General features: G+C 47.1%; 1 protein-coding gene across 1 annotated transcript in view; it reads right to left on the bottom strand.

Moving 5' to 3' along the window:
* The window catches only part of SCD (stearoyl-CoA desaturase), a 28692-nt gene that overhangs the window by 11753 nt on the left and 1797 nt on the right, over positions 1-15142 (bottom strand). The window contains exon 2 of the mRNA XM_006014792.3: positions 11840-12119. Within this exon, the coding sequence (XP_006014854.2) occupies positions 11840-12119 (280 nt within the window). The remainder of the gene's footprint in view (positions 1-11839; positions 12120-15142) is intronic.

Genomic DNA, 15142 nt, shown 5'->3' with positions numbered 1-15142 from the left:
TGGAGTCGATAATGACTCCAAGATCCTTTTCCACCTCCGTGCTGACAAGAGGGGAGTTCCCCAGCCTGTAGGTATGGTGCCAGTTGTTCCTCCCCAGGTGCATCACCTTGCACTTGTCTGTGTTGAACCCCATCCTGTTCTCCACCGCCCATCCTTGTAACCTGTCAAGGTCCGACTGTAGCCTGTTGCTCCCTTCTATTGTGCCCACATCCCCCCACATCTTGGTGTCATCAGCAAACTTGAACAGGGTGCTTTGCACCCCCTCATCCAAATCACTGATGAAGATGTTGAACAGGGCGGGCCCGAGGACCGAGCCCTGTGGGACCCCACTGCCCACGTCCTTCCAGGCCGAGAAGGACCCCATCCACCACCACCCTCTGGGTGCGGCTCTCTAGCCAGTTGGCGACCCATCTGACTGTGTGGGTGTCTACGCCACAGTCCCCCAGTTTCCTAATGAGAACGGGGTGAGAGACAGTGTCGAAAGCCTTCCGGAAGTCCAGGAAGACTATATCCACTGCTACCCCTGCATCCAATGATTTAGTGACCTGATCGTAGAAGGCCACCAGGTTGGTCTGACATGACCTGCCGCTGATGAACCCGTGCTGGTTGCCCCTGAGCATGCATTTCCCTGCTGGCCCCTCCTGGATGTGTGCCAGAATAATTTTCTCGAACAGCTTGCCCAGGATCGAGGTAAGACTGACTGGCCTATAGTTTCCTGGGTCCTCCTTCCTCCCCTTTTTGAAGATGGGAACCACGTTGGCCCTCTTCCAGTCCTCCGGCACCTCTCCAGAGCACCACGAGTGCTCATAATATTTATTAGCATGTTGCATTTACTGTGGTCCAGGAACCATAGAAAATAGGGATGGAAGAGAACTTTGAGAGAGGCGATCTAATCCATTCCCCAACTTTAAGTCAGGATCGACCCTACCTAATCCATTCCAGACAAATGTTTGTCTGCCCTGCTCAGGTATTTGTTTAATCTGCTCCAGAAGTAGAAAGAACAGTCATTTCCAATACTGCCCCATGCAATGATTCCATAGTCTGAGATGTCTTGCTCTTCTGATAATCAGGATAAAGTCTCTTCTTCACTAATTCTATCCTGTTATCCCTCATTAAGCCTCTTGTGCATTTACACCCTGTGGGAGATGATCTTTCCCCACATTGTTACTCTGGAAACCATCTATCACTTTAGCACTTAATCTTATCTGATATTTATGCCTATTGCCTGTCCCACTCCAGTACATCTCAGCACACTACATATTATCCATGTTATCTGTGACAAAATCTGGCAGGTGTTTTTAAACTATCAAAAGAAATAAAGCAGACACAGGCTCATTTTCTCTCAACATCTTTTTAAATATCCCAGCAGGGGAAAACTGGGAGAAAATGACTGTCCAATCAAGCCCTATACTTCAGCTTCTTCATAAACCCCAAACTATTTCAACCTGCTCTGTCCCTGCCTCTGAATCCTCCCTTCTGCTCAGCCTTTTGATCCATCACAGTAGGTAATTCTAAACCCAACAATCACTTTCAAGTCTTGCACAGAAGAGCTTATTGATGGATAAGAGCAGAAAAGTTACTAATTTGATTTTTTCCCCTCCTGCCTTTTCCCCAGGGCTTGCTAAGGAATTAGCCAAGTGGAATTCCATCCATAAGGGAAATAGAAACATTAGGATAAAAAACAAACAAACAAAAAAACAAAACACATGCCCTTCTTTCTCCCAGGCATACATCACTATCTGTTTGTGAACATTTCTGTCCCAAACCATCATCTTGGCTATTTAATTTAGTCCTAGAGCAACTGTCCCTAAAACTAGACTGGTATCTTCTCATTTGAGTGTTGGGTATTAGCTGAGAACTGCAACCTAGACCTATACTTGAAAAGCAAACAACTATGAAAGAAGGAAGAGCTGCATACTTTGACAAAAGAAACAAGGTCCTTTGCTATCCTGCCTTTCCACTTGTGCAATTAATCAGCCTAAAGATAATGGAGACTGCAGTCACATACACCAGAATAATTTATGTTTGCTCAGTGTTCTGGAGGAAGGTAAACTTCACCTCCCAATATCCCCTGTGGGAAACTTCCTCCTTAGTAAAAATTCACTGATCTCTGCTGATGTGAATGAGCAGGAATCATGTGTTGGTTTGGTAATGCCTAACATCCAGTTAAATTGCCTTTAACCAACCCTGCCTTGAATACCAGCAAAGTGCATTGTGCTAGCAGTTATTAAGATAAAGAATGACAAATGTAGTTATCCTGCACATTTTAAAAGATGTGCTGGATTGAGACATGCCCATGTGTTTTCACGCTGGTCTTTAGTTCAAACTGATCAATGGCTAATCTATTAGTCTCTCAATACTGCTTCCTCAGTATTTCAAATATCTTTTTCTTTCCAGCCTCACAGCCAAATCTGTCTTCAGGCTCAGGTTCTGCCTCCGTTGATATAACTTTCTCCTCTGGCTTGTAAAATACATCTCACTCAGCTCTCTCTACAAGACACCACCACAACAGCTACCTTCCTTGTCTGCTGAGCTGATCACATCTCTCCCCTCTTCAAATTTCTCTATTGGCTGCCCCATCCACTCCTGAAGGTAAGCTTCCAGTCGCCTTCTCCTAATCTGCATCAATGTGAAGATTCATGCCACTAGGGTAAAATCAGAAATCTGCTGGAAGAGGGAGGCATCAAGAGAGGCAGGGTAGGCCTTTGCAGAAAATAACACAAGATGCTGAGCAATGTTTACAGAGATTTCCCCCTCAGCCACAGAGCTCTGACTTGGACTTCCCTCCTCTCTTCACCGTTTTTGGAAAGAGAGGTGTTTGGACCTGGGGCTTTGCTTCTGGTCTGTATTTGATATGCTGACAGGAAAACACCACGTTGGACTTCCTGGTGATCTTCTTAAGCACTTCTCAGAGGCCAAGGACTAGCTCAGACCATTCAGAAAAGATTTTCCTGTGTTTTAAACCCTGCCTTACTTGTCTTTCCTGAAAGCCATCAAAAGGTGCGGGGCTTAGTCTTGTCTTTGAAAAAGCACCTGAATGCTTGGCTTTTGTTTGTGGAAGTGCTTGGCTATGCAAAGCTGGGTCAGGAGCTGGGCCTCTGCCAGGAAGCTCTTGGTATTTCCTCTTTCTGACAGGAGCATTACTCACTGCATTTTGACAGGTTGCTGGATCCTACTTGAATTAGACAGGAACAAAAAAAAATGAGAACGTTCAATCAAGCACATCCACCGTCTCAGCATCAGGGTGAGAGGGCGGCTTCTGGCTGGCTCTATTTTCTAGAACCCTAGTTATAAGCATGAAAAGGAGCAAGAAGAGAGGGTTAGAGAGTGTGATGCTTCTGAGCAATAGGGAAATCACTGGCATCCTTGTAGGTCTCTGGACACAAAGTACTATGTGAACATTTTATTGACACTAGATCACAAGGTGCAGCTTCTTACCCATTTATAGCTCAACAGGCTTATTGACTTGTTCAGTGACACAGCTTGTCCATGACAGAGCTAAGAGTAGAACTCAGAAGTCCAGTTCATCTGTTTTAACCACAAGACCATATGCTCTCTACTAGTGACTATGTGATTAAATGGCATCCTGGATCAGCAAACAAGGCACAGATCCAGATCAGATCATTTTTAGGGGTAGGTCACATTGTGCAAGAGGAGACAGTGTCTTGGACACTGAATGGGACTGTAGGATCTTCATTCAAAAACAAATGAGCCCTATTTCTAGCCCTGAACATGGGCCTGAGGAAATGAGGGCCAGCTCTTGTTGGTGCTGTTATTTTGTGGATAAAGTACTGCAAAAAGCCAACAGAATAATGGAGGGTCTCAGGGAACCTCAGCTACACAAGAAGCAAGCCAGGTTCGCGTCTCTGACACAAACCCCCACTATATAATGGGAATAGACCATGTCCCAGGGGAAGAGATGGATGAACAGCAGACAAATACAGGAAGGGGAAGAACAAAAGGGAAACAGGCAGTGCTGAGACTTGGGCAGAAGAGAGCACAAGTGTTCCTGCTGGGTTTAGCCTATGTCCCGGAGCCAGGTCTTGTAAGTCTAGCTCTCTTGCCAACTCACTGCACAGCCTCAGGCACAAGCCTAAGGCTGAAATTTGGAAATCTCGGGTGCCCAACATCCTGGAACTGATTTTTCAAAGACGTTGAGTACCTGCAGCTCACACTTACTTCAGCTGGAGCCGTGACCCCAGCTTACTACACCAGGCATGACTGTCTGACTATACCCTCATGTCCTCCAACCTGATTCCACCTGCTGCAGCTCATCTTACAAGAAGATTGTAAGCTCTTTGGGGTGGAGCTCTCTTTGCATTCTGTGTGTGTGTGGCATTTAGCAATAAAGGGTCCTGTGCAACCATTAGTCACAAAGGTAGGAGTAGCAGCAGTAATAATCTGGTTGTTGATGAGGATGCTACTGAGATGATGATATGAATGGTTAGACAGGTGGAAGCCAGGAACCTACAGCTGGACAGACTGGGGGACCCAGCAAACCGGACATTCCCCTGGTTTTCAGAAGACATCAGGACCACAGCTGCAAAAAACTCTCACGTATTGGTTTAGCAGTGGGGTAAACATCTGGCAGAAAAGGAAGATCCATTCTCCAAATATAAGCCACTAAGAATGGAGAACATGGAGAGGAAAGGCTGAAGGTGATTGTCACAGGCACCTTGGGAACTCTGCCCAGGACATACTGAAGGGCAAACCCCTTGGCTTGGATGCGGCCATTAATGTTCAGAACATGCAGAAAGCTGTTGTTTTGGAAGCATTTTCCATATCTCAGCATCAACATGTGTCTTGTGTATGCACAGGTTTCAGTAAGGGAAGAAGAGTGTTTAGAAGGACTGACTGTAGGAAAAAATAAATCCTGACATCTCTGTCCAGAAATACCCCAACTTCTTTTCTCAGCTGGATAGGGAGAAACGAGCACAATGTTAATTAAGTCGGCAGAGAATACCATATTGGGAGGTGTGGCCAATAGCCCAGAGGACAGAGCAACAAGGGACCATCTGGAGTGTGTAGATAATATGGGAATAGATCCCTGGGTGCTGTGCAGCTGCTTTGTATTGCAATGCTGGAGTTCTTGAGCTAAAAGTGCTGCCTAAATGCCCCAAGAAAGACTGCCTCACAGTAAGGGTGTGGCAGCATAGACATGAGTAAGCCTCATCTCCTTCCTGCTACTGGCTGTGCTGGAAGCAGAAGACCTTGTTAGAACAACATACCATGCTGCTCTGCCAACTGTGGGTGGCATTTACAGCCCATTATGGCCACGGCAGGTCTAAGTGAGTTAGAACCTTCAGGATGCTTTACTACAGGGGGATTGCAGGGGTGAAAAATCCCCCAGGATCAAGACAGCGGGAATAGGAGCTACACACCACCTTTTCATACCACCCTTCCTGATTTGTGTGGTTTGCATAAGAGTTACGTTTCCAGTGCTGGTGAGGAGACCAATCAACACAGCATTAAGCACTCTGAGACGCTAGCCAGCTCCAGCTAGAGCTGAGGACGCTTCTTAGCTGGTGTGCTTAATTGGCCAGGGCTCCACTTAAGGCAGCTGCACAACATATCTTACTCCTGAAAGAGGAGAAGTACAGGGTCAGGAAACTGCTTGGACTCTACTTCCTGCCTCAGCTTTGTCCTCCACTCCTATCTGGCTGCCCTTCATATCCTGGACTCTCCATCTCCTGGTCTCCAACCCCATCCTGATCACTGTTTCTGGATTTTGGTCCCCGAGTTGGACACTGCAGTTCTTGGCCTCTGGTTCAGTCTGGATTCTGCCTCAACTCAGATGTCAGCTCCATCCCCCCACCTCCATTAGTGCCTGTGCTTCAGCCCCAAGAAGATTGCAGCTGGCCCACAACCACAAAAATAAAACAAGATTTGGCTTTGGGAAATAAAAGTAGGAAGTTTGAGGTGGAGAATAAGCATCTGAGGACAATGGAAAAAAAAGACATACAGAAAGCAACAATACTGAGAGACCAAAGGGAAGTGCTAGCCCCTGCACTGGGGAGACTTTCCTGTGCCTACAATACTGTGCAGTTCTGGGTAACTAAAGAGAAAGAGATCAGGGATGAAACTCAGACCAGGCTGAAACTCAGAAGGGCAAACGCACACAACGCAGGCTGCTTACAGCTGTAAAAAAAAAAAACAAACAAAACCCCCCCACAAAATGGCACTTTACTTCAAATTCTGCGTGCCCCCGCACTGAGCCCAGCACATGCACAAAAGAGGCATCATATTAGTTTGACCGGGTTCATCCAATGTCTGTATAGATTGGGCACTTCAGTGGGGCTTTTTTGTGCTTTTAATTAATAGCTGATTGAATCGACTCTTAGATAAAGGTGCCAAAAAGCCCTGCTGAAACATGCAATTTATACAGGTGCTGCGGAGCTGGGTCAAACTAACCTGCTATTTCTTCCGGTAAAACGCATTTCCTGCCCCCTGCCACATCTGTCAGCAGCCTAAGTGATGATCAAAGAGAAGTTAGTATGTGGAGCCTGGCAAACTGAAAATGAGAGGGGACATAACCAGAATGTTGCCTGGTCTCTGCAGGGTGTGACCATGGAGGACACAGGGTGGGCAGGGCTGAAGTAAGAATAGCTTCTTATAAAAATGCAATAGTCAATAGTCCTAAGCCCTGCAGTGCACAATAGTGTTATTGTCAAGGGTGCTCTGAGCCATGACTGATGCAGATATTCTGAAGGTGATGGGAGGAAGCGGGGGGGAGGGGGCACACCAAAGAGTAAGGAAGGAAGAGTCAAGTGTTTGCCTATGGCTTGGGAAACCTGCTTTACCACAGGTGTTCTGAGAGGCTTTAGGGCGATCATAATTGTGCTTAGTTCCCCTATCTATAAAATGCAGATGGTAGTACCTTCTGCACTCATAATAAGGCAATGAGCTAGTAAGAGTTACAGGGGCCAGAAACATACCTAGGAAACAAAACTATGAAGGCAAGCAAAGTGAAAAGACTAGGAGATATTTCTGGGCAGCCAGATCTGTGGAACTGCAGAGAAACTTGCAAACCAGATGGGATGACTCATTGGGAAACTGGCTATTGGGAAGAATCCTGCCTGGGTCCCAGGATGTCAGGCAAGATGATCTACCTGGTCTTTTTCCAATGTAAACATCTGTCATTCAAGAGACAGAAAACAGGTGGAGCCTCCCCTTTCCATCCTTGGAATCCATACTCCAGTCACACTCATTCAGGCCAGCTTCTGAAAGAGCAAACGCAGTGAAGCTATGCCAGTTGGCAGCTGCTTAGGATCTGGCACTTTGTGCTTACTCAACACCTGTCACTCCCAAACAGTCAGACTACATATTGACAGGAACTGTGTAGCCACTTCCAGAGAGGGGTTGAAGGCTGGCCATTGGCACTTGCACCTGGTCAGAGGCAAGATGGATTTAAGCCAAGAAAGTAAGCGCAAGCTCCTGACCCAGTGAAAGTGTCAATGGGATCTCCAATGTCCATGCTTGGCAAAGAAGTAAGGAAAAAGTCCCGAAAAGTCACACAGAACAGGACTTAGTTGTCACAACAGGCAGATAAGCAGAGCCGACTCTGCTGGGATTGACATACATGGGGCATCTAGGTTAAATACATGTCTACCTGGCAAAAGGAAGTCATAGGTACATGTATAGGTGCAAGCTTCACTGACCTAGCACATGTAACAAGGGCAATGAAGGTGCAATTATGTGCTAGTAAGTGGCATGTACATCAAGGTCTCTGGAGGGTTTGCATTCTGGTGGTTGGGACATGCTAACATCCATGCTACCTCATCTTCATTGCTCTTGGGTAAAGCTGTACTAGTGGGTAAAGCCAGCATCAGTATGTTAGCATCTGTTACCCCCTCACCCTTTACCTTTCTTTGTAGGCAAGGATCTAAGAGCACCCAGGAGCTCATGTGTTTAGCACAAACTCTGCTAAACAGAGTTGAAAAACACTGGGGTTGAAAAACAAAGCAAATGTTCTGGGGGAAACTGTCCTGTGTGGTTCCCCAGGGCATGGCACCAGAGCACAAGCAGAGCAGGTTTCAGGGCAGTTAGCCCTGCTTCTTGGCCAGTCTACAAGATCCCAAAAACCAAGCTTTCTGCCACACCAAGCAGTACTGAAGGCCTTGAAACATTCCCACAAGGATGTGTTGATGCTACATGTTCCAGCCAGCAGTGCTGGGTCCCGGGACAATCTGCACAGATCCTAACAGATCTGGCGTGAAGAAGAAGATGCTGTCCTTGGACCACGCCAGCTTCCCAGGGTGAGGTTCTTCTGAAAACTCTCTGCCATGTGAATGGCAGCTTTCTGAGCAGTGCTAGCTTTCCAGGGAGCACATCAGGGCCTGTACTACCTAGAACCACCCTGCATTTGAACCCTGCTTATACCTTTAAATCAGGACTATCCTACCAGCCTCTGACTGTGAGGTCCAGAGGGACCACAAAAAAGGGGACAGAGAAACCCCAGGCATATGGAAATCCAAGGAGGTAACAATTATACCTCCTACATCCAACCTGCCTCTGAAAAGAACCATCTCTTCCCTGGTCCAGCCACGATGCCCCAGCCTCTAACCCAGTGGTCCTCAATCTTTCTAGACTCTACGCATTCCTTTTTAGACTCAAGGCACCGCTTGGAAAAATATGCCAGCTCTTGGCTCTCACTATTTTTATGTAATGAAGAAACAAATGGATAAATTCTTCTGTTGCAAAGACTGTGACACATCTGGATCATTTTGATACTCTGGATTCCTATATGAAATCTCTGGGTTTATCTTGTGAATTATGCATAGGTGTTTGCACACCTAACAGTGCTAATATTGTGCAGCACCCTTAATCTCACATCACTCCAGGGTGCTCTGGCACCATGGTTGATAATCATTGCCTTGAACCATTCCAAACTCCAAGCAGTTTGGATGATGCTGTCCAGGGGTGAAACAGTTGCCGAGGAGCACCAGCTTGGCAATGACATGAAGGAACAGCAAAGCAAGAGCTTGCAGCCAGATCTCTCAGGGAACTGTCTAATTGTCTGGTTTGCCAAGTGGGCCCAGCCAGGCACTCTTTAATACATAGGGTCTGGCTTTGCCTTTGCTCCCAGCAGTGTAAATCCAGAGTAACACTACTGCAGTCAATGGGACTGCTCTGGTATAATTCAGGCTCAAGTGAGACCTGGAGACTCTGGTATAAAGTGCTCTAGTCTGCTAGTCAGAAGCTGAAAGCTCTGCAGAAAAAGTCTCATGGTAGAGAGGTTTTCAGATCAAGCCCAAATCCTGGCTGGGCTTCAGTTGATTCAAGGAAAGGTTTGCTTCTAGCACTGGGCAGCAGCTGTGAGAGAGCACAGTGGAACTGATCCCATCAGGGTGGCTCACTTTTCAATGACAGCCTCTGGCTATACAAGGTGCAGCCTAATGAAGTTTGGCAGGTTTGCTCAAGTGTTAGGCTCACTGTTTTTATCTGTACATTCAGGGAAGGGATAAAAGAATTAACCTCCAAGTCAACTCCACTTTGCAGCTTCAACCATTCCTTTTCCCCCTCTCTCATGAGAGACACAAGTAGTATCCTAACAACTTGACTCCCTGGCATTTCCTATTAAGAACATAGCATCTGATGAGGTGAGCTTTTGTTTGCTACAGCTTATGTATGTCTGATTCAGTTAGCCCGTAAGGTGCATCTCTACCTGCGAGAACAGGGATATTTATATTGCCCTTAGGGAATGGCTCTTTCCAATTTGGCTGACTATTCTGTTTTCCTCCTTCTGATTTAACTGCATGTAGTATTCTTCTTTACATGCCCTCCTAACATCCAGTTAATATCCTCTCTCCTGGTTCTAACAGGGTATGTTATATTGCAGTGCCCTGTCCCTGAGTTTTAACCCAGAACTGGCTGCATTTCATCTACTGTCTGTTTCCATACCTCCAGGACTAGGCTTTCAAAAGTGTGGTACAATCACTGTCATAAGTGCTCCATACATGTGCACTTATCATGGGTCATCATGGGAGATGCTGGGAGAAGAAAGCTCAATGCTAGGCTCTACCTGGGGGTGCTGAGTTATTTGAAAATCTTGGAAGGGGAAGTATTTTGGGACACCGTTTATCATTGCAAAGAGCCCATCCTCTGAGCTCACTCTGTCCTGGACACCCATCTATTCCAAAGAGATTTCTCATTCTCATCCACAGCCTACAGTACTACTCTCATACCAGATCAGCCTGGGGCTGACTTCACACTACACACAGCTTGATCCCCAGTTCTCTAAAGCCTTCAGCCTCTCATCCTAAAGAGTCACTACCATGGTACATATACCCCAGCTAGTCCACACATGGGTGAGTGCCAACAGCAGCCTGTGCTCTGGATGACACCATGGTAGAATGAAAACATGGCTGACAGGTCCACCTCCTGCGCCTGCAGCTGGTAGCAGCCATCTGTATGATGTGCTACTTGCTATTTACCAGGACTCAGATCCTACTGGCTTAATCCTCCCTGAAACCAACCCAGTCTGACACCTCTGTAAGCTTCAGGCATGTTGCACAGCATTCCTAGTCCTGCCATCTCTCTCCTCATGAACCTCTGCAGCTCAGCTCAATCATCCGTGGATTTGCAGGCCATTTGACTCAGAAATAGGGCAGCCTGTTACCAAGTGGATGGGGAAGGAAGAGATCCGAGACAGATGCTTGCAAACAATGCTCTGTTCCCTAATGCAGCAGGAAACTCTTGGCTCAGTTGTGACCTGGTTGCTTAAGAAAATGGGAGAGAAGGTGAATATTGATGTGGGAGGGAGCTCCTTCTAGAAAGGCTTGGGAGTTCTCTGCTTCCATGTGACCAGATCTATTGGTCTTCACTATGGCAGGCATCATCCATCCCATCACAACCCAGGGAACTTCACTGGTGCCAGCCAAGGGCATCAGTCCTGGGGCCAAATAGGCAGCAAAGTGAGAGCACAAATTAGCTACATCTGTGCTGCACAGTGAGAGAAAGAGGGGAGAATGCAACACTGTTTAGGGATTAATGGCCCCTGTAAAACAGAGATGGGGTGGGAGAGGGAGGGCCAAACAACAGACAAAATGGAGCTCCAGAGAACAGATTACTTACCTGATCATGTAAGGCCTGATGTGATTCTCTGAGGGGTAGAGAGGAACATCTGTGCCCCCCAAGGGAGTGTAAACAGATCCTTCCTGTGTCCTCTCAGCTCCTTGGACTGCTCTCTGCCCCCTCCCACCCAGTCTGTGCACAGTGGGAGGGCACTGCTGTGGGGAATCTCAGGGTCTCCTGAGATGGCTATGATTCTCTCCTCATACCTACCCATTTCTCTTCCTACCCAGTGTACAAGATCAGAAACAAAGAAAACACAGGTGTATCATGATTTTTCAGCTCATTATCATCAGCTATGGGCTGGGGGAGAAGTCAGGGGGAACAACAGGAGTGGGCAGGTTCAGAGAAGGCCCCTATATGACTACCTTGGATGGGGGCTGTGAAGGTTGTGTGAAAAATGGTTAAAAAATGCCAAATGGAAAAGAAAAAAATATATCTGGAACCAAGAAGTGTTCTTCAATATAGGAAATCTCTTTCCCACCCAGCCATGATCCTACCTTTACTTTTGCCTATGCATTAGAATTCACTTTTTAAACTAGTAATCACTTGCACTTCTCTGCCATCTCCTTTCCATCCAGGGATGTCTCAGTGAACTACAGATATTAAACCTCCAAAACCACTTGCGAACTAAACTGAGCATCATTTCAACACTATCCAAACCCAGTTTCTTCCTACACCTTTGTATGAGGGCCCAGGCAAAGGAATAACTTCTCCGATCAGTCAAGCTCACATACACAAAGAAGAATAAGGGAGTTCCTCCACTTACCCCATCCCAGAGTCATCAGTTTTGCTGAAGGTATCAGGGAGATCCCATATAAGCCTCCTACATGCAGCACAGACATGAGGAAGATATTTCTCCAGACATATATTTTGGTAGGCTTGGGGCCCTCCTTTTCACGGTAGGTCTCATCAAAGATATCATCTGTCATGCTGCGGGCAACTGACATTTTCTCAGGGTTGGACAAGTTCTTCTCCATGACTGCTTCCCCATTCCTTGTCACCCCTGCAGTAATGGTGCTGGTGGCTAAAGGGAAATCCTTGGAGAGCTGGTATAAAGAAAAAAGAGACCACATATAGATTGTATTCTGGTTTTTACTACAGGGATCAAGAGGAGCTGGCTCTGGATCATCTGCATCTATTTCCTAGGTCAGAAGGCATTAGAAGTCCACCCAGAGCTATAGGAGTTCCTCAGGGACTGCCCTTCCATCACAGACCACCATATTATATCTTGGGGGAAGTGGGGGTGGGGTGGTGCAGAGAGAAAAGGAGGTCTTGAAAGTCTCCTTCATGTGGACTCTGTCTGGGGCTCTACAGACAGAATCAGCAGAACTCATATATGCAGCATGTATTCCCATAGGAGGAAATCCAGCCCTTAAAAAGAGACAGATTTCACCCAAATTCACCACTTTTGTCCTGCTTCATGCCAAGGGGGCTGACCCTTTGCAGAGAGGGTGAGTCTTTCAGAGGGTGAAATGCAAGACTTTTCCCCTCCAAGCACAGATTCCTTGATCCATGTTCAAAGGGATGGAGATTTCTCTGCAGGCTACCAGGAATGTTTTCTCTCCATTTGGCTTTGCTAACAGAACATTTTATGTTGATCATACACAGATCTGTGGAACCATCAGCTGAGCTCATTTTTTATTTAATCAGCAATAGTAACCTTGCAACCTAGCAGTGCAGGGGAGAAAATTAAGATTTGCAGTTTTGATCACTCTTAGATCACCAGTATTAATCCTGGATCTCTCTCATCCTGCCTGAAGGAGCGACTCAGGCAGTTCAAACTTTACTGGGTAAAACCTAACAACCTCCTTTCCAAACTTCTGTATTACAGTTTCCTTACCTGGAGCATAGTACTATAATATGGATTTATTTTAGGTCTGTGCATTGAGTTCTGTAGATGAGAATGACTGAGTACAAGATGAATGTTGAATGCTCCCAGTTAGTCACTGAAGTTCAGACTGCCTGGCTGCTGCTAAGCTTTTGTACATGGGACAATTAAGGCACAGGAAAGAAAAGTGATTTACCTGAGGCCACAGACAGCCTTGTTACATGGTAATTTAAAGCGGCTTCTGGAGCTCTTAAGTCATGGACTGGCTGCACGTTAACCCCTTTTAAGCGACTTAAAGCGCTCATTATGTATCTTAAAGTTACGCCACTCCAGGGCAGGATTATCTCTAATCTGCCTAATTTTGCTCCTAATTTCTGGCCACTCTTCACAGCTTTTCTGTTGAAGTCCTCTAGCATCTCAAGAGGCAGTGGGCAAGTGGGGACGCTGGCGCACAGCAGGCCCAGGTACAGTGCCTTGCCCTCCAGGGATGTCCAGCAGAGAAAACACTGCAACCCTGGAGCACCTGGCGGCTGCAGCACCACCCACCACCATTCACGTTGACTCTGCCAGAAGCAGAGCCAGCTGGTCCAAGGAGGGAGGCACCACTTCCTCACTACCACTTACCCCAACTCCGCTCCCAGCAGAAGCAGAGCTAGCCCATCTGAGTGGGGGGGATGGGGCACTGCCTCCCCACTGCAGCTCACACTGGCTCTGCTGGGCCAACTGGCTCTGCTCCCAGCAAAGCTGCTGTGAGCAGCAGTGGGGAGGTGGTGCCTCCTGCTCGGACTAGCTGGCTCTGCTCCCAGCGAGGGCAGAGATGGTCTAAGCGGCAGCAGGAAACCTTGTGGGTGTAAAGCACTCTGGGGCTGCAGTACTTGCTCTGCCTGGTGGGGGCAGTGAGTCTGTCCTTTCTCTAGTTTCTAGTCCTTCCTCTGCACACCAAGCCTCCAGTGGCAAGTCACAGCTGTGGGAGGAAATCAGAGCAGGTTTTTGCCTTAAGGTGCAACTTCACTAAGTTGAACAACTCTAAGCCAATTAATATTTGTTCTGCTTACAACATAAGATCTGACAAGGCCCAGAGTGATCAGTGGTAGAGCTACAAACAGAACTGACAAATCCTGCCTCCCAGTTGCTCTGAGGTAACCAAGAGACAACCGTCATTCTTCCGATGCTCTATCACCCACTACTAGCAGAAGTGTCCAGATCACATGTGCATATTACAAGGCACAGGCAAGAGTGACCCAACAAGCCATGATCCTTTAGTTAAACCCTGGATCTGCTGCTTCTCCTCCAAGCCAGGCACAATGGCTTTCACTGCCACTGGGGGCCTGTCTCTGGTCTGAACCTAGGCACAATGGGCTTGACTTTCAGCAGTGCTGAACCCTTGAACTCCAGGGGACTCATTAGCCCCTCAAGGGCCCAATTCTCCATGGTCCTGAAGGCTAGATAGACATTGCCACCAGTGCAAACTGGGTATGAGGATGCTACCCAAATGACAATTAGGCTCAGTGTCTTTGGAGACACCAAGGGACCCTGACTGACCTTAAACTCCATGAAGGTTAATTTGTATCCTGGGTGACAAGGCATTAAAGCTTATTTATACTCACATGCCTGCCAGCAGCAGAGTTCCCTCCAGGGCCACCATTTCACCATGGCCCAGTTCCTTGAGGGAGACACTGAAATCAGGCCATGCTGCTTACATGGCCTCCCTGTCTCAAGGGCAGAAATCAGCAATTTAGCCATAACCCTGCCACAGAGAGGGATTGCAAACACTCAGGGATTCCACTCGGATGAACCCTCCAGGTATTCCCTCTGCCATTTGGAATCAGCGACACTTCATTTAGGACAAAGAGTGGACACTGCACCCAGTTTATGCATCTCTCTAGGGCATGTGCATTCCAGTTAGTTGTATATGCTGGCCCTATGCCAGGCTAACCTATTGAGTGCTTAATGGGATTGGGGCATAGGGGAGGAGAAGCACATCTGTACTGCAGATGCCAGCAAATATCCTGCCTCTTTAAGTGGATCTAGACAACCGTGAGGACTGGGAGCCAGCCAGGTTCTTTGTGTCCTGGCAGAGGGCTCTGTTTTTCCCCATCCTTTCTTCCCTTACTTAGCCAACAGCAGTTTCATGGCACCACTGAACATCCAGAAATGCTGGAGATGGCCTGCTTTCAAATCCTGAGATTAAACAGCTGAAAGCTCTGCCCAAACCAAGTGCCAGTTACAGCCATCTAACAT

The sequence above is a fragment of the Alligator sinensis genome, unplaced genomic scaffold (genome assembly GCF_000455745.1).
Source record: "Alligator sinensis unplaced genomic scaffold, ASM45574v1 scaffold264_1, whole genome shotgun sequence".
In the NCBI taxonomy this organism is placed as follows: Eukaryota; Metazoa; Chordata; order Crocodylia; family Alligatoridae; genus Alligator; species Alligator sinensis.
This window is presented reverse-complemented; position numbering and strand designations above follow the sequence as displayed.